At 44.0% G+C, this 19327-nt stretch overlaps 3 protein-coding genes across 4 annotated transcripts; all 3 read left to right on the forward strand.

Annotated features, from left to right (window-relative positions):
- The first annotated feature begins 333 nt into the window (after window positions 1–333).
- On the forward strand, window positions 334–4804 carry stc1 (stanniocalcin 1). Of its 2 annotated transcripts, none has more exons than XM_037258846.1 (4): window positions 334–673; window positions 2771–2913; window positions 3295–3506; window positions 4217–4804. In XM_037258846.1, exons 1-4 carry the CDS (start codon window positions 493–495, stop codon window positions 4518–4520), a joined length of 840 nt encoding a protein of 279 aa, XP_037114741.1. In that variant the 5' UTR covers window positions 334–492; the 3' UTR covers window positions 4521–4804. The 2 variants fall into 2 exon arrangements, with proteins under 2 accessions (XP_037114741.1, XP_037114742.1); XM_037258847.1 differs by having other exon boundaries at window positions 2774–2913.
- Window positions 4805–12535: 7731 nt separating this feature from the next.
- Window positions 12536–13881, forward strand: LOC119127413 (homeobox protein Nkx-2.3-like). The gene is made up of 2 exons (XM_037259349.1): window positions 12536–12764; window positions 13316–13881. Exons 1-2 carry the CDS (start codon window positions 12584–12586, stop codon window positions 13789–13791), a joined length of 657 nt encoding a protein of 218 aa, XP_037115244.1. The 5' UTR covers window positions 12536–12583; the 3' UTR covers window positions 13792–13881.
- Window positions 13882–17899: 4018 nt separating this feature from the next.
- On the forward strand, window positions 17900–18924 carry LOC119127120 (homeobox protein Nkx-3.1-like). Its single transcript, XM_037258850.1, has 2 exons — window positions 17900–18144; window positions 18220–18924. Exons 1-2 carry the CDS (start codon window positions 17991–17993, stop codon window positions 18600–18602), a joined length of 537 nt encoding a protein of 178 aa, XP_037114745.1. The 5' UTR covers window positions 17900–17990; the 3' UTR covers window positions 18603–18924.
- The last annotated feature ends 403 nt before the right edge of the window (window positions 18925–19327 follow it).

Below are 19327 nucleotides of genomic sequence, written 5' to 3' on the forward strand. Positions count from 1 at the left end.
AGTCCTTGAGAAAGACTACTTGAACTTCTTGTAGCAAGCATAAGAGTGATTGTAAATGATTCCCTTCCTGTATAATGTGCAGGTGTGTCCATGGAATACCGGTATCTAGATGACACGCTTGATGATGACTACGCTTCTAATAAAAAGATGAATGCATCATTTTCCGGATGGCTCTCTCTCCTGATGAATAAGGCAGATTTTTTTTTTTTTGTCAATTAGTAGTGGAGCGAGCAGGAGCCGGTCCTTGAACGCATGCAGCCTCGCGATTGGCGCAGGCGTCCAGCTCGTGGCGTTCCGAGCTCCTATATAAAGGCGAGCAGGCTGAAGCTCCCCCTGAGCATCGGTGCCGTCTGCCTGCCTGCCTGTCTGTCATGCGAGTCCAAAGCACAGAGAGGAGTAGCGCAGCCTGGTGAAAGAGCAGCCCTCCCTCACTCCCCGGTTCCTTTCTCCTCATTGATCTCCTTCTTTTGGTTGCGCTTGAATTCTTGCTGAATGAGTCTCCCGCGGAGGCTCGGCCGTCTCTTTGCGCTCACTTGTGACATCTTCGCCGGGAAGACGATGCCTCTGAGGACGGGACTTTTCCTTCTGATGCTGCTCAACGCATCTGCATACGAGCTGGATCACAACGAGTCCTATTCGTCCAGGAGAGCACGCTTCTCGGCCAACAGCCCTTGTAAGTAGCACACACATGCTTGGGCATCATCTCCAGTACTGTGCGTGTGCGCGTGCGTCAGCCTTGCTGAGCTCGCTCACATGCACATTTCTTCTCTCATTATGATCATTTTTGGCCTGTTCGGCCGTTTTGCTTTTTGCAATGAATTGTGCATTTTCTTTCTTTCTTTCTTTTTTTTCTCTCTTTCTTTCTTTTGGGTCATTATTACTTTGTTGCCGGCAACAGATGAGCTTGGACCTGCTAGTGCTGCATAGCTCCCCCACTATTTTGTGCATTAGTGAGTATTAAACAATATAAAGAGCTGCACATTCATTCAATTTGTATAGGAAAATATGAAATGCATTCATACTGGGTGGATTTTGCACTAATTGGTGGACAACCGTGAGTGCATTCAATCACCCAGGCCGTGAAAGTCTAAAAAAACCAAACAAATCAAGCCTATAAGAGGAAGCCGCAAGTGTGCATAATAATATCAAATCTTGACTGTTTAGTGTGACGCTTCCATTCACACCTCTACTAGTTTTAAGTAATGCACCTGATGAAAACTCACACAAGTGTCGAGAAAAAAAACAAATTACAATCCAAACTCCACACTGGAAGGCTGAGATTCAAACGCAGAACCTGTGAACTGCAAGGCAGACATGCTATCCAACCTTTGAAACGTTAGCAAGCAAGTGCCCCGAGACTAACAGCATGATCCTTTGCAATATGTCTGAAGTGGGCTGGGGCCCCTTCATCACATTTTTAAAAAAATATGTTGCTATGGACGGGATAGCATGGCGACCAGTCCAGGGTCCACCTTGGCGCCTCTCTCACCAAAATTGAATGTATTCACAACCTTTAATGATACAAATAAAAAATCGCATTTTATGTTTTCTTTGGGCAGTTACAATAAAAACGTTTTTTTTTTATTTTTTTATTAAATGAGCGCATATAAATGGTTGAGATGCCATTTGATGGTAAAAGCAAACATGGAAAATTACATTACAGTGACTGTTTCTTTTCTCAACTCATCTATCCAGCATGTTTAGCACTCATTCATTTGAACTTGAGGTATGGAAATGTATAAAAGCAAGAACAAAAAATATGGCGACCAAATGGTGGAGCTGACTAAGTATATGATGAATGCATCTATGGTTCTTCAAACGAAATATTTGCTTTATCTTTGTGGACCACTGTTTGGTCAAGTGTGTAGTTAAAGAGATGATGAAGTCTCTAAATCACACGTATCCAACTCAAGGCTCGGGGGCCAGAGCTGGCCTTCCGCATCATTTTATGTGGCCTGCAAAAGTCAAAAACCGACCATTACTATTTTTCTCCATTCCAGCCCAAGAGATGAGTCCACAATATAGAAGGAGCAGCCATTTACAATATACACAGCAAACTGAACCATTAAACATGATTGTCAGAGTGGTCGCCAGGTGTGGCCAAAGTCAAAATGCCAGGACCGATTCTTTTGTGTCAGTCCAGCCCTGAAAATGTCAATGTGGCCAGCTACAAAAACGAGTTTGGCACGCCTACTCTGCATAGATGAATAGATAGACAGATGATCTGTTTGAATGGCCCGAGCGTGGCTGTGCTTCATTGACGTGTTCTTACTAATATCATGTTGTGATTCATATTTGGCCCAACTGTGGCGTGTGGCGACTCTCTAGTGCAGGAATACTGAAGTGGTCGGAGTCCTAAAATGTAGCTCCACAATTACCAGTTGGTGCAAAAATAATTGAAGACAGAGGCTGGTGGCAGGACAGCGTGCACGTGCGTGTGCGTGCGTGCACGCCAACAATTCTCAGGAAACTCTTTGGTATTTCTGGTGCCGTTGGTCCAAAAGCTCTGCTGCGAAATATAGGCCCTGCCAAGGGAAAAGCCAAGCGGCGCCAAAAAGTGTCTGAGCCTCTGGGAGCGAGCTGTAAGGTGTCCAATCTGCAGTTTTGCCCCTCGCGGCTGCACGTCCTTTGTGAATATTCTCCTTTGTCGGTGGCATTTTTCTCGCCCAGAGCCTGGCAACTGTAGTGAGAGTGTGCAGTGGAGCTAGTGGAGCTAGTGTTGGCTTGCGCCGCTGATGGCTCATCATCATCATCATGTGTGTGCCCACAGCAGATGTGGCACGCTGTCTCAACGGTGCCCTCCAAGTTGGCTGCGGGGCCTTCGCCTGCCTGGAAAACTCAACGTGCGACACAGATGGCATGCATGACATCTGCAAGTCCTTCCTGTACAGTGCTGCTAAATTTGACACTCAGGTATACGCTTACACTCCCTCCGTCCGCCGACGCCTGGAGTCGCAGTCGTACGGCAGGCTATCAAAATATATAGCGCGGTGGGATCTTGACTTCTGACTCGTGCGACAAAATCTTAATGCATTCCAAAAGTGTCTTTGTGGTGGGCAGCGCTGGGTTTTATGAAGGGCAAAATATAGAAGCTAAATTTTGATTGGACCAATAAAAAGAACAAAAAAAGCCACAAATGACTGAAAGCTGCGCAGCCAAGACACACGAGACAAAGAAGACAAGACACCCGTCAGAAATAAATGACGTCACGCGCATTCAGAAAGCGATACTATAATACTACGGGAGATGAGGATGGTGGTCAGAGTAGCACAATGCGTTGCTCTTCTTCCACAGGGTAAAGCATTCGTGAAAGACAGCCTTAAGTGCATTGCCAATGGCATCACCTCCAAGGTGTTCCTGACCATCCGTCGCTGCTCCACATTCCAAAGAATGATATCGGAAGTCCAGGAGGAGTGCTACAGCAAGCTGGATATCTGCACGGTCGCCCGGAGCAACCCGGACGCTATCGGCGAGGTGGCTCAGCTGCCGAGCCACTTCCCCAATAGGTGAGCAGACGCAACTGAGATGCAAGACAGAAGATACGGTGACGTAGCACCAAACTTAGCATAGCGTGCTAGCTTAACTTTGCTAACGTAATAACTGTACACTTACGGGGAAGACAACAGTTTTTGCTGACGTGATGTGACGTGACTTGTTTGTGCAACTAACTTGTGCTGTGTTGTATCATTGATTCCTTTTTGTGTTTGGCGGAGTGATATTTTGTTCATTTCCACGGACTTACTGTCGTTTTCTGTCGATTGGTCATTAAAGCCTTGACTTTTCCTTGGCTACATATTAATTAACCGCGATATTAATGCACAGCAACTAGGATAAGTAAGTAATCTGATTATTGCTTTGGAAACGGTGTTAACCGGAGGTTACTCGTGACTGAAAAAGGTCAGCTCGCAAGACACCTGTAGGCCTTTAGGCAACACGTGGCCTATTTAGTTGTGGAGAGTCATCACCACAAAAGTAGTGCCGTTGTTGGTTCAGCAAATATAAATGTTGTAGACCGGATGCCCCTTTGACCTGGATTTATGTCGCATAACAGATGGCTCACGTTGTATTCACTTGCATGTTTTGGTTACCATCTGCTCAACGCAGCCGGGAAATAGGGAAATAGGAATTCAACGGCGCGCCTCGTTCGTCGGAGTGGATACGAAGGAGAATCGTCCTCGAGGACTCATTGTGTTTTTTTTTTTTTTTGTGGGCTCAGGTTCTACGGGAGGCTGCTGCAGAGCCTGATGGACTGTGACGAGGATACGGTAGAGCGCGTCAGAGCCAGCATGGTGTCTCGGTTGGGCCCGGAGATGACCATCCTCGTACAGCTATTGCAGAACAAGCCGTGCGCGTCCACGGCCGGCTCGGTCGCCGCCGCCGCCACTCCGACCGGAGCGGAGGCCCGCGGGAGCTGGCGCTGGTCTGTGGGCCCTCATATGTACAAGATCCAGCCTAGTCTGCGAAACAGAGACCTTGCCAGTCATTTTGGCAAAAAGCGCTCAGCCAGTGACAGCTCCTAACTTCGTTGCACTCCAAGTTGAAATGGCTCCTCTATTCCCTCGGGGTGAACTCATTCATTCCTCCGCTCGACTGGAAGTTATACAAATATGCACCTCCAGGGAATGCTGGACCGCCACGAGAGTTGATTTGATTGTCGCTATATTGTGTATCCTACGTCTAAGGCTTGAGGGACACCCCACCCCCACATTCATCACTCCAGCAGCCTTGCTCACTCTTCATCTCGCTCGGATGAGATGAATCCTTAAAAGGTCTTATGCCAAGCACAAAAGGGAAGAAAAAAAAACAAAACAGCCATAGTGGTTCATATCTCTAGAGTAGGGGTTCTCAAATTTCCCGGGGAGAAGAGATCATCCATATAATCCTCATGCCATTGAAGGCCCAAATGCTATAGGAATGTCAAATGTTGCCTATGTTTGAGAACAAAAGTCAGAATGGTCCTTTTTTGAGAAGGTCGGATTTGGTCAGTGTAATCTTATGAGAATAATGTCAATTATTTCCAACTCATAAAACTATATTAACAAGCACATTTCAAAAATAATTTCTAAAATAGATTTTTTTTTTCCCAGATATGAGGCAATCTCTTTTAACAATGACTTTATCGTTTAAAAAAAAAATCATCATGTCATATTAGAATTAGGATTGGACCTTAACTAGGGAGGGGATGTGTCAGAAAAGTTCCACGACCCGTGTCCCGAATCTACTTCCCCCCCAATAGAAGTCCTCCGCTCACACTTTCCCATCCCTCTTTGCCTCGCCTTCATGCACACCTGGAAGGCCATCTTGACCCACATCACAATAGGAAAAGAGGGAAGTCGGATAATTGGGAACGTTGTTCCAGCACGGCAATGCTCTTCTTGGCCAGGAAGTGTCAGATGCTCACGGCTTTGTCAGCTGGTACGTTGACGCAGCCAGGAGTTAGGGTGCTAATCCATCATCTGACGCACAATAAAGGGAAAACAAGGAGTTTGGGGGTATACATTGTGACACCAACCCTGGAGCTTTAAAAAAAAAAAAATCATAGCAGAATTGATTGCTCATTATTTTGCTGACCCCACTTTGAGAACCGCTGCTCTAGAATAGGCGTATGTATCACTGGAGCCCACCACTTCAATGCTGCAAATTGAAAATAGGATTCTCCAGGGCCCAGTTGTCACGGGACCATTCAAATCTTTTCCCCGCCTCTTCTGGCTCCACTAAGCACAAGCTAAAGTCATCCATTGCTCGATTTATGGGTTCATCCGCAAGGGGGAGGGGCGTTATTTTAGGTGTACCTGATATTTTCGTGATGAGACCAGTCAAATTGTGAGCATGAGATGTGAAGATCACCTTCACACGTATTCTTGAACGACTCTTACATGTACTGTATCCTCGAGGTCATCTGCCACGGCCATAGCTAGCCTTCTCCGAAGAGCGCGTGGTCACCAGAAGCTTTGAGAGAGATGATCTGAAACTGACCAAAAATCAAAGCAAACAAAACAAAAACCCAACTTCAAAACTGCCCTGAATGCTTTTCATGAAAAACCAAAATACGAGTGTACACATAAAGCACATTTGATGCTGATGTTTGTTTTCTGATGTAGCCATTAGTAGTGACGCGTGTTGTTCGCAATCATCATGAAGCTCGTTAGGCCAAATCTCTCCGTCAACTCATCACAATGCATACGACTGTTGAGCTCTCCGGCGTCAAAGGCACTACGTTTATGTTGCTGAACGACGCGCGCTCGCTCGCTCGCTTCCCCGGGGGTCGAGATTTAGAGTGACTATTTAAAAAAAAAAAAAACACCAAAAAAAAACCCCGCAACAAATAAGCCTTCGTGGAATTATATTTATTTTCCTACTATATTATTTAATGTCTTATTTTAATGCACATATTGTGGGTTTAATTCGCTTAAAACAAGCAGTTCGGTTATGGCTCCGATTTGAACATCTCTACGCCACAAAAAAAAAAAAATATATATATATATGACTGAACGGGACCCGTGTTATGACTCTGTGCTGGCCATAGGGGAACAAAGTTGGTCATTCAAGTCAGGTGATCTACTCTACTCACATGGGACCACAACTACACAGTTGCATTGCGGCTGCTACAAAGCACTTTGGATGCGAAGCAAACATCAGCATGCAAAAGACGGACGCTCGAGTTAGCAGCTGATCTGTTGCTATTTTCTCTTCTGACAAATGTTGAAGCCTTCATATTCTATGAAGACAATCGGGCCCGAAAGGAAGTCCTATGCTGGTGTTTGTTTGGCCTGTTACCTTGTCGACGGGAGGAGGCGGTCGGTCTTGGAGCCTCGGGCTCACCCGTTTGCGCACATTGCCTCAAAGGAAGCGTTTGTCGGGACACCCTTTTTCATCTCGGGGGTTCAGTACCATTTCATGTGTAACGATTAGCTGGATGGGCCAATTAGAAGACAAGTTGGATCTTGAATTCTGCCTTTACAAGGGAAATAATGCTTTCTGTTGATTGATACACTCGGGGCAATTTAGAGTCTTTAAACAATGGCCAGTCAGTCTGGTCAGCAAACAATTACAGGGAACATCCAGGCCAAGTACCAAAAATGTGTCTGTCCAAAGGGCACTTCAATGCGAGTCAAAATAAGTCTCACCTAACATTATGTACTGTTAAATTGCTCTGAAAAAAAGTTAAATACAACTGAACTGTGTTTGGGCAGTGATTCTTTCAAGTACCACACTTTGAGAATCACGAATCAAGAACTTTCACACATACAGACGATCAAAACAAGGCCGTTTTATCGATATAACGCGATTTCATACAGGAGATAACTCACAATTGAAAGTACAACATTTAAAAATAAGTCAAGATATAAAAGTAGCTTACTGAAATGACCAAAGTGGTGGTGAAAGATTGATTTTTGAAATGCCTTAACCGGAATTTAAAAGCATTCACACACATTTGAAGCGCGAGTTGAGCCTAACGTGCGTTTTAATTGCGGAAGGAAGCTAGTGTACGGTACTCAGTATCACTTTTCCAAATGACACCCACGTGTGACCTCTCTGAAATTGAAGCTAAAAGATGATCCAACTTCTAAAGGCAGAATTTTTCGATAACGCACGCAAAGGTGCAAAAGGAGCTGATCGCCATCCCGCGTGAAAAAGCGCCTTCACTGACAAGCACAAACACAACAAGCTCTTCTTTTTTTTTTCTTCCTTTGAAAAGGTGATAAGTTTCCGGCGGCAACTCCGAGACTCGAGAATTCCAAACTATGCAATGATCTCCGACACAAAAGCTGACGCAGAAAACGGACCTTTTGTTCCCGCGGTGAATAAAAGCGCTCGACGGTGATTGTTGGGCTCAGTCAACTGGCCGTGTCCTTTGAGCATCCAAGAGCTGTCGTCACACTGTAGTCCAAACGGTCTCCTGCTACTTTATGTTCAATATGCACTTTTTCTCCCCCTTTTCCATCTTGACCACTATAAAGGGCATTGAAACCTTCATGATAGGTGTGCACGATGCGAGTGTGCGAGTGTATGTTGTCCATCGCGGGTTAATCCCGAAACCCAAACAGCTGCTGCCCACTTATTGGCACGTATGTGTCTTGTCTGTCGTCATGGTGACTTCCTGTTGGACGATTACTTTCTCGGGCAAATTGACTGTTTTCCTCACCAAGTCCGACGTAACGGTAGTTTTTCAGAGAATGTAACTGTTTACTGAATGTCTGCTAGCGGGAGGCCACGTCCGTGACGCGCGAAAAGCTACAAGAAACAAACACACACACATAAAAAGCGGTCACGGGCCTTCGGTTAGTTTGGGCGAGAGCGTCACGGCGGCGAGCTGCGTGAAAACGGTTTCTCCTGACACGTCATGGTACTCTTTCCTCTCAAGACTTGAAATAGATTGATCGTGATTGATTGTCGTTGTGCTCGAGCAAAAGCGAGAAAAATAAAAAAGCTTCGGTGACTTGTAAAGTTGATTTTGTATTGGTATGTATATATCTATAAAATAAATATATAGATATATAGATATATATGTGACAGTTATTTTACTATTCGAATAGCACACTCAAAGTTTGAAGTGAAGTTCCTGATACAGATGCTATGTAACGCATGATTGACCTTGTGTAAATGACTTGCACTTTAAAATATACCCACAAACATATACATATACCCATACTGTGGATATGTTTGGGTTTTTCCTCTGTACTGAAAAGTCATGAAAGATACAAATGCATCAATTATGTGTCTTTTGCTGAAATAAAATATTGACCGTATCTGGCATATCGGATGAGGTTGTTTTTTTTTTGCATCGACGACGAGTTACGCAATGTTAATCGGTACATCCAACAACACCGTAATTCTGCTTAACATTTAACGTGAATTTACTATTTCAATTCAAGTTGAAGGTCTTCCCAGAACTTCAAGTTTATATACTATGTATCCCCAAAAATTCCAAATGCTCATGATTTGAGTTGACTTTATCTTACAAGACAAGAGTGGGAAAGTTAAACACTAGATCACATTCAAACTAGACTACTTTCCAGGAACATGAGCTCTCCAATAAAAAAAAAAAAATGTCAATGTCTAGCCACAACATACTCCATAAACAAAGATTTTTCCGAGAGGACTTTTAAGAGGGTCCTTTTCATAGTAATGTCGAAGCATGGTTGAGGACACAAATGTACCAGGTGGGCAGTCTAATTTAGTTTGTCCTGCCTTGGAAGAAAACATGATCGCAGCGGTCGAGAGAGAAAACAACCAAACGAAAAAAAGCTCCTCAACTGTGCTTCCGTTTGCTCTTTGCAATGTCCTGTAAAAGCCACTCTTTGTCCTAATTGTGCAGGATGTGTCGCTTGATCACTACCGCTGGCCGTGCCAGCTTCAGAGTGAAGAATTTCATACACAGTGAAGAGGGAGAGAGAGAGGGAAAAAAAAAAAACGCACACACAATGCACTTCATTATAACAGCGCGCTCCCCGGGCCGTGACCTCCAAAAATAAAGACAAATTAGGCGCCGTGTGAGAGCGTCAACAACAATTGGACTTTTATGGGCGTCATAAAAGCAGAATTCAGTGCAAGGCTGCTGCGGGCGGGGCTGACGTGCGTGCGTTACATTGTGCAGGCGCACAACTTGCTTTCAATAAGTTCTGCCAAATCTATCGTATGCACTGAAACTAAAAGTGCATCCAGCGCTCTCCGCTTCTTTCTATTAAGCGCAAATTATCCGCGCATGACACGGCTGTGGTCTACCACATCCTCTGAGCGCTCGGTATGTGTGACAAATCCAGCAGGACCCGTGAAGGCGGATCAAGGACGCCCAGCACCTCCTGAAGGAAATGAACTTTCTTCAACTTGAACGCAAGCGAGCTGAAAACTGCAAAGTGGCTGTTTGGTGGAAGGGCCCGAGGACAAGAGAGAGGCTGCGTGGACACTAATCTCAGTCAGAGGCAGATATAATTTCATGCCTATTTAGAGGAGAGTCCCGGGGGGCTTTCTCATCAGCCTGCTCCCCACCCAGCCAGCCAGCCAGCCAGCCAGCCAGCCCGCCTGCCTCATGGATAGGTGAAGCTGCAACTCAAGCACGCCAATTCTAGCATCTTCTCACGCTGGCTCATCAATGAAGCATGCTACACATGTAGGCCTGCCGATCTGTAACGTCAAAACCATAAGGGAAACACTTGGCACGTGATTCTCTCAAGTAGAATTTCACATTGCATTGTGGCCAACAGTGGGTCGGTTATTCAATGAATACTCTTTCGCCCACAGCTCTAATATATACGTAGATACTGTACATATATGGATACAGGTGTATATATATATATATATTTATACACAAGATGGCGCCAAAGCCCTAACCCTAAGTAAGTAGTACATTGGCAAGTACGAGAGGCTAGCAACATAATTCAGGAGTATGTCGTACATATACTACGAAAACGCTCTGACAACTGAAAAAGACATTTCCGTATCATGTGTGAGCGAGCGCATTTCCCCATCCGCTCGTAATCACTCGGGAGAATCTTTTAGAGGCTTCCACTAATGGAGCATTTTCTGACTTTGACTGGAAGTGGGTGAAAATGCAAAAATATGGCGAGATTGTCAGTGTGTGTGTGTGTCCACGGCTGCGCTGGTGTCACTTTTAATAGCAGCTGGCATGGCGCTTTAAATACACAGAAACACCTCGTTGCCTGGAAACAGATTTTTGACCCTGCGTGTTCACTTGGTTGCCCGTCGCTTGGAGCGCTGCCCGCTTGTATCGCCACCCTGGGAGTCACAAGCCGAGGAATACATGAATAATGATGACAGGAGAGGATCATTATGCAGATGCGATTCTTACCATCTGCTTGGCGCTCTTGAAAATGTGCTCATTTGATTTTGTTTGTCCCTCGATGACAAATAAAGCCTGCGACACAACGTTAGGTACACCCGCACCGTCTAATGATGTGTCAAAAATGATGGCTCTACCAAGTTAAAAACGAACACCTCCGATATTCTTGCCATTCAAACGGGATCAACTCAATAATTGCATTTTGGTGCGACAGAACGCAACTTGGGTCTCACCCTGCTTTCTCACCCCGTGTGTGTGTGTGTGTGTGTGTGTGTGTGTTTTACATTCATGATGTCCCCTCTCTTTCCCATGGAACTTGTGGCATATTCATCAGCACTGTGACAAATTAGATGTGCGGTGAAATGGAATAGCGGCAAAAGATTAGATCCACTCCAATCTCGCCAGCAATCACTATCCCCTTCAGTTCTGTGGGGAAATACCCAAGGACAGCCAAGATAATGAGATCATATTTGACTGCAGAAAGTCTTCGAATGGCAGCAGAAAGACACTGAGCTGTCTTTCGTACTTTATATGCTTTATGTATTGTGCCAAAATATGTATGACACACTTTTTAGACAGTGGAAACAAAAAGTCTACACACCCCTGTTCAAATGCCAGGTTGGAAAGAAATATGTCGAAATCATTGTAAAACGTTATCACCATTAATGTGGCTCATATATATATATATATATATATATATATATATATATTTTTTTTTAGGGTTGGGAAAGTTAACATGAATTTTGCTAGATAACAATCTTGATCATTTGATCAGGTGTGTTGCAACTGGGAGAGGTTTCACTTGCTTTGCCGCTAAGGGAATAAATCTGGTATGACAGAGACACCTAGCGGAAAATGATAGGAAGACTTTTTAAGCAACCAGTTTTAGAAAAAGCATCTATCTTAATGAAACATATATGAAAGGATTTATCGAAATATTTATTGAGATAAATGCATTGAATGTGTTCATTTGTTTCATCCAAACTTTCTAAGGTATTCATCAAATCTTTTTTTTTTTTTTTTTTTTTTTTAAATCGGCGTATTTCTTTACATTTTGTGACGAACTATACAAATAATGCGCGGAGTAGCCCCTGAAGTAGTAGATGTTATCATTGCATTAGTCAACTTAAAACAACAAAGATCCGCTGCTGCATCATCGTCAGTCACGCATTGCAGGCTGGCGCTGGTGCTGGTGCTGGTGCTGGCGCTGGCGCCGGCGCCGTCGCCTCTCCACTTCCACAACATGAGGTGTCGTCTTTCTGTTTGTTGTGGCCTCAGACAACACTAATAACGTGTCTGCACAACAATGTTGATGGCAAAGCTGGTCAACATCACCAGACGTCACTCAACTAACTAAACACACACACGCACAGCACCAAATAATTATCAGAATATTGCGACTAGATGAACAGGGGTACTTAATAACATGTCCTTCTAGTGATTAGCAAGGAGTGTTAGATAAATGTTCATCAGACTCTCACTGCCTGTCAGACACCATTGAGCCCACTTATCTGTCAATTAGGGGCCCCCCACCCCACCCCCACCCACTTGAGTCCTTCCAGTGTGGTGCGTTCAGGTGTAAGGTGAGAAGCATTCGGCAGGAGATCAGAGCGTGTGGCCTATTTGTCGGTTTCTTTTGGGGGGGAAAAGAGATGACAGAGGACATCCCCCCCCCATGTGTTTAAAGCTGCACGGGCTACCACGCCGCCACTCAGTGTCAGAGGTCAGGCCACATCGAGCACAAAGAAGCAAGAAGAATATTGCAAGACAAGAAAAAGAGGGATGATGCATCCCAGCGCGTCAACACCGTTTTCAGTGGAGGATATTTTGAAGCTTCAAGAAAATGAACATGAGGATTCGCTGGCTGAGCGAGTTGCTGCGGTGCAGCATCACAACATGCACGGGAGGCAAAAGAAGACGTTGGCACACCACGCAGAGGTGGAGGACCAGATGAAGAAACTTGGTAAGATAACGACGACTTGCCCCTCTGTTGCCTTATCTTGAAAGGTGGAACACAACTGGGCAAACCTTAGAAAATATTCATATTAATTGTATACAATGATGGGAAGATGCCTGAATAGAATTCTTAGCAATACGCAATTGTTGATTTCTGTCGAACGTAAATCAATTCAGATGATATCTCAATGCTAACAAAGGTTTCCTACATTAAATTGGATTTGAATGCAAAATGTGAATTTAATATTTCCGCAAATAAATATATGAAATAAATGCAAATAAAATTTTAAAAGAGATTATTTATAATTCAATATAGTCCAAACTTTATTCATAACGCAAATACATTTTCAATGCAACCATAAAAACAACAGACAATTTCTATTTTTAATAAGTCTCACTGTAAGGTACGATTAACAAATTACGGTCATGTAAAGTTTAAGTGCAATTTGCTTTTTAAAGATGCATTTTTCTAGAATGTCATTTGTTTAATGATGATTAGATTGAGCTTTCTGCTTTTAAACCAAAACAAACAACATACAATATGACGTGTTTTAACAGACACGTGTCTTGAGCACAAGGGAGGCCCCGAAGGTGGCGCGACCTCTCGCAGGAGGCCGCGCATACTCTTCTCCCGGGCTCAGGTGAGCGAGCTGGAGCGTCGCTTCCGCCAGCAGCGCTACCTGTCGGCGACAGAGAGGGAGCAGCTGGCCCTGGTCATCAAGCTAACGTCCACCCAGGTCAAGATCTGGTTCCAAAACCGCAGGTACAAGTGCAAGCGGCAAAGTCAGGACAGGAGTCTGGAGTCGGTACCCCGGAGGGTGCCCGTGCCGGTACTGGTCCGAGACGGGAGGCTGTGCGGGGCGGGCTCCCTCGTCCCGCCAGCTTGCCGTGCAACTTTCGGCTTATTGAACGGCACGGTTGGCTACGGCAACGGCGGCGCGTGCGCTTGGAGTTATCACGGTGTGTGCGCCGATGTCGACAATACAGACAATACGTACTTGGTGTGTGCGCTGGACGCTCTCAGAGGCTGCTGACAATGCAGTCAAAATCAAGACCTGATTTGTACAGAAAGGAAGATCATTTCAACTGATTTCTGTTTTGTTTTGATATGACGAGTGATTTGTTTAAATGTGGCAGACTGCTTTGAAGGACACCACTAGATAATCCATTTTGTCTGCACGTACTTTTTTCATACCTTAGTGTCATATAAGGTCTGCAATAAATTTGCTATGTCATTATTCATTTGTGTTGTTATTTTAAATGAGTTAGTCAGTCAGTCAGGTCAGGAAATCAGTCAGTTAGTCAGTTAGTCACCCAGCCAGCCAGTTAGCGAGTCGGTTAGTCAGACAGTCAGGTCAGGCAATCATTCAGTTAGTTAGTCGGTTCGTCAGCCAGCCAGTTAATTAGTCGGTTAGTCAGTTAATTAGGTGGCAATCAGCCAGCTAGTTAGTTAGTTAGTTAGTTAGTTAGTTGGTTAGTTAGTTAGCTAACCAGTTAGTTAGTTAGTTAGTTAGTTAGTTAGTTAGTTAGTTAGTTAGTTAGTTAGTTAGTTGGGTCAGGCAATCAGTCAGTTAGTTAGTTAGTTAGTTAGTTAGTTAGTTAGTTAGTTAGTTAGTTAGTTAGTTAGTTAGTTAGTTAGTTAGTCAGACAGACCCAGAGAAACGGGTAATTATTTAGTAAGGGAAATTGTTGCTCTGTTATTTCGTACGCTAGTCAAACAAAAGTAACATTTTCTAATAGTTCCTGGAAGAAAGTCAAAGGAGGAAGTGACACCCGACCTGAGGCGAGCTGCTCTATCAAAGGGAGCTCATCATTGTGCCATTGACTAATCCAGCTGATAAGAGCTCAGCGTCCGTCCCGTCCTCCAGCTTTGCTTGGTAAACAAACCCGCAGACTGAGAGGCTCTTCAACTGGGAGAGCCGTTCCATTCAACTGTCACTCACTGCAGAAAGTCATCATTTCTCTTCCCTTCACACATTTTCTTTGCCACGATATAGAACATGTGCGAGTCCGGCGAGAAACTGGAAGATCACCACAGAAGTGGCATACGTAGAAACAAAAAGAAAAAAGAAAGGACTTGTTTAAACAAGGTCTACATGATGAGTTAAGCTGAGCTGTTAGTGGGGAAAAACCCCTGAAGGTGGAGAGGAGGTGAAGCTCTGTGATAAGGATGAACATGTAGACAGAGTGGAGTCCAGAGACACTTGAAGAGATCAGATAGGCCTATTAGCCAGCTCCCACTTCTCCCTTCTTCCTCTGTGCGTGTGTGTCACAGGAGAGACAAGAGATACTTGATTACAACGCAGTGATTCACATTTCATGAGGGTCATCTGCTAGCCAGGATGACGTGAGTGCGCTCAACACATAAAGAAGGAAGGAAGGAAGGAAGGGGGGGCACGCGAGAGGTAAAAGCAGCTCACGTCATCTGCGCACAGGCACGCTTTTTTCATCATCTCCGCTATGCTGACAAGACTTTTACAAAATGGGATTTCTTCCGTCGTCTCAACCGGCATGACTCATCATCTTAATCTTTACAAGATGAATCTTTGTTTATGAATAGCGGGGCACTACGTACATGCTGCTGTTTGCCTTTTGGTGCCTTATCTGACTCGAGACTGCTCTCTAGTGGAAGACCTTCACATTACACTAAAAAAACAGTCTGATGCTTTATGCAATGTATAGCTTCCTTCCTTCCTTCCTTCCTTCCTTCCTTCCTTCCTTCCTTCCTTCCTTCCTTCCTTCCTTCCTTCCTTCCTTCCTTCCTTCCTCTCTCTTGTGTTTCTTTCTTACTTTCGTAGTTAAGTGAAAACAGTTGGCTCGCATCACCTGCGCCACAACTTAGAGCCACTGCAAACTAGTCTAAGGTCTAGTCTAGAATCCAGTTATTGTCAAGTGTGCTGCGGACGTGAAAAGTAACACTCTCAGTCCGTAGGAACGCCCAGCATGGCGCAGCGTGGTCTACAAAATTCCCAAACATGGCCACGGTACGAAAATAAGAATGTGCTCGTTTATACGTGAACTGGCATGTGAAATTAAATGAACTGAAGTCGGTGACGTGATTGAAGAGGCAAAAAGCCGGCCCGTGTCGCAGAGCAGGCTGACACATGTAATGTTACGCCACGGCCTCGGACAAAGACGGCAGGAAAACAACAGAAGATTAATGACGAAACAAGTCGGGATGACTCAAAGAAAACATTTTGCGGAAGATAAACAGCTTCCCGGTGAGAAAGGTCACTCGTTGAGCTATGTCGCTCCACGTGTCCGGGGCAGTTACAAATCTTTACAATGCTTAAAAACGAGACTAAACTATTCTCAAAGGGTGGGACAGGCTCCTACTGGTGAAAAAAAAAACCCACTGTTTAAGTGCAATTCTGTTGTATTTCAATTTTAAATTCAATACATTTGAATTTCATCTTGAAATCTTTTTAACTTTGTATGTGCAATACATTTGAATCAACACTTTCCCAGACAGAACTAAAGAAAGTCAAGGTGAAAGCTATCACGTAAGCCATCTTAATACTATGTTGACCAGACAACAGCTAAAGCCTGCGAAGAACCTCTTTACTGGTTCTAATCGGATGCGTTTAGAATCATTCACATCTTGCTGTGCCGTTCCTGAACAGGGAACAGGATGTAAAAGTGTGATTAGGATGTGTACACAACAAATAATGGGTGAAATATTGCCTAATCCATATAAAAACACAAGCGCTAATACGGTTATTACTGACCCTGTAGAGGAAGAAATAAAAAACAGGTACTGTACATATACTACACACACAGCAACTTTTCTCTTCTTAACTCATTTTTATATAGATATAGATATATTTTGTATATGTGGTGTATTTGAAACGACCATAAATATATGGTAAGCATATCGCCACTGAAAATTGCAAGTCCCCTACAATAAACAAATTGTCTGTTGTAGTACCAAGACTGACCTGTGAGAGGCAGCATGGTACAAAAGCACACCCAGACCAAACAAAGAAGAAGAAAGTGTAGTAGCAGAGTAATCAAAGTAGCAGCAGTGGTAAAAGTAGAAGGAATACAAGAAGCTCATTCTTATTTATGTCCAGCAATAGTACAAACCATTTCTGAGCAAATCAAAGACGAAAAATGACCGACACATCCCACACCAAAATAATCATTGGTACAGTCAAATCTCCCTCTCTTCATTTGGTCCTGTTGATCACCCCAAAATGTCCCTGAAGCAAATGAAGCATGAAGTCCCAGAGGAGCACGGACACGGCTAGTAAATGTATCATTCTCGGGCCACAACAACAAGCCAACAATGAAGGCGTCCGTTCAGGAGCCGGTCAAAAGGTGCTGAAGTCATTAGTGCAGTCCAGTGGCTAGGCTACGACCACCCACTCTGACCCCAGGACGGGTCAGCCTACCTCCCGGAGGTCGCTTAGGGTAGCGTGGAGAAAAAGCTCAATGAATCAATGAGCTGGCCTTTTATACTGTTGAATTGTACTTGTACTAGAATTTGTGTTATTTTAAGAAGTCAAATCGTGCCACAGAAAATGCAAATTAAAAAAGTAAAATGAACACCTAGAAATATTTATTCTTGCTATTATTTGTATGCATTTTCAATTTTAATATTTTTTTGTTAAATGCATTCGCTTATTTTGTGAACCGCATTTAGCCCTTAATATTTTCGTATCCATATTTGAAAAGTTATGTGTTTGTCTGTTGTTTTTTACAGGACCTATTGGATTTTAAACGACATATTCTGGTCTTGTTATGGCCCTTAGTTTTGAAAACGGATTCATCTGTGCATTGTTTTAATTCTATTTAATACATTTCTAAATATTAGCATCAACATTTTATTCTCAAGTTAATTTTTTTATTCATATTTAGAAAAAAAAAATTTTTGTCGTAACTTTATTTACTATTGTATGTTCTTTTTAAAATTCTCTTCTTTCCTCTTATTACCAACAGATTTTAAAAACGGATTCATTTGATACATTTTTTTACTGTTATGGAAGGTGAATTTTTTTGATTCGTACTCTTTCAAAGTAATATCGAAATTCACAGATTTGATTGTATTATTGTGTCAAGCAACTGCAGCGAAAGTCACTGAGCGAGCACGAGTACACACCTCCTTCCCAAACCCGCCCCCGCACTCGCATAAAAAGCTGCTGCGTGCACCCACGTGCAAAAGAGCACAAAGCACTTGAGCACCCTCTGACACGCAGAGGCCTACCTCACAAGTGGACCTGTGGATGGGAACATGTCTGATCCGGTCAAACCTCGGACTTCTTTCCTCATCGAAGACATCCTCTCCCTGAAAGACAACGCCGTCTTTGTTGAGAAATGCTGCACGAGGGAAGAATGGGAAGCAGACGCCCAAAAGTTGTCCGAGTCAACGTTTGTGGAGCACACAGGTGAGCTCAACATCCGACTGGAATTTCTTGCTTAATTATTTGGCTCAGGCTGATGTTTTCATCTCGTATTCACAGCATCTCTGGACGCATCCTGTCCCGGCACGTCCGAGCCGGGCGCCTTCGCGTCCGTGGAAAAACCCAAACGCTCCCGAGCGGCGTTCACGCACCTCCAAGTGCTGGAGCTGGAGAAGAAGTTTAACCACCAGAAGTACCTGTCGGCCCCTGAGAGAGCCCACCTGGCCGGCGTGCTAAGACTGACCGAGACCCAGGTGAAGATCTGGTTTCAGAACCGCAGGTATAAAACCAAGAGGAGGCAGCAAGCGTCAGAGTTCCTCAAGGACACGTACAAAGCCGACGCACTGGACCCGGTGTTGTTGTTTGGCTCTTTCTGTCGGGCGTACCAGTACCGACCCTACTTGTGGGACTACGGTGGGCCCTGCAGGCCTGTGTTGTGGTGAAGAAAAAAAAAACATTCACTGACTATGCCAATTTGCTTTTTGATTGTTGTGACCATAATAATTTGTATTTGTTGAGGAAAAACTGTCATGAAAAAAAGTGTGAAAATACTCCACGACGAGTCAATGATCATTTTTTGTCATTGTTGACAAGATGGAAATATTTCACAGCTCTGGAAATTTTAGAGAAAGGACCACAAGCTTGTTTTGAAAATAGCTCACTAAAAATGAGGCATTGTGATTTCCTAGGAATGTTGTCCAAGTGATCATTTGAAAAGGTGAACACGTTCAGTGATAGAAATAAAGTGTTTCATTTTGATATTGATCTGTTTCCTGCTGTGTTAAATCATTGTTGGTAAATATTGTGGGAAGTCATCAGTGTTTGAACAAAATGAATGCCATGAATCATTCATAACAATACTCTGTATAATGAAAGTGGGAGATCTTGGTACTGAGCATTCAGTTCCCGAGAGGTTTGAATATTTTGGATGGAACATTTGGTCACTTTCTGAAAAGTTTACACCCACATCCTAAATTGGCTCAAAATGGACTTGAGCAGCGTTTTCGTATTGAATCTAATGATTGCGGCAGGTTCCAGATGCATCCGATAAAGCCAACTGCGCGTACAGGAATGACAAGAAGCACTAATGCGATGACTGGCGAGATAACGCGGCAGAGCAGTGAGTGCACTCGCAGGGTCACCGTCGGCTGCAACAGTCGGTCGGTCG

This window comes from Syngnathus acus, chromosome 9 (assembly GCF_901709675.1).
Source record: "Syngnathus acus chromosome 9, fSynAcu1.2, whole genome shotgun sequence".
Taxonomy (NCBI): Eukaryota; Metazoa; Chordata; class Actinopteri; order Syngnathiformes; family Syngnathidae; genus Syngnathus; species Syngnathus acus.

What these genes read in the sequence shown, in the direction of transcription:
- LOC119127120 (XM_037258850.1), top strand. Translation starts at nt 17,991, where the DNA reads ATGTCTGATCCGGTCAAACCTCGGACTTCTTTCCTCATCGAAGACATC. An exon ending in AACGTTTGTGGAGCACACAG is followed by an intron (nt 18,145 to 18,219) that starts GTGAGCTCAACA and finishes TCGTATTCACAG; the next exon opens with CATCTCTGGACGCATCCTGT.
- stc1 (XM_037258846.1), top strand. Translation starts at nt 493, where the DNA reads ATGAGTCTCCCGCGGAGGCTCGGCCGTCTCTTTGCGCTCACTTGTGAC. An exon ending in CTGCTAAATTTGACACTCAG is followed by an intron (nt 2,914 to 3,294) that starts GTATACGCTTAC and finishes CTTCTTCCACAG; the next exon opens with GGTAAAGCATTCGTGAAAGA. An exon ending in CCGAGCCACTTCCCCAATAG is followed by an intron (nt 3,507 to 4,216) that starts GTGAGCAGACGC and finishes TTGTGGGCTCAG; the next exon opens with GTTCTACGGGAGGCTGCTGC.
- LOC119127413 (XM_037259349.1), top strand. Translation starts at nt 12,584, where the DNA reads ATGATGCATCCCAGCGCGTCAACACCGTTTTCAGTGGAGGATATTTTG. An exon ending in GGACCAGATGAAGAAACTTG is followed by an intron (nt 12,765 to 13,315) that starts GTAAGATAACGA and finishes GTGTTTTAACAG; the next exon opens with ACACGTGTCTTGAGCACAAG.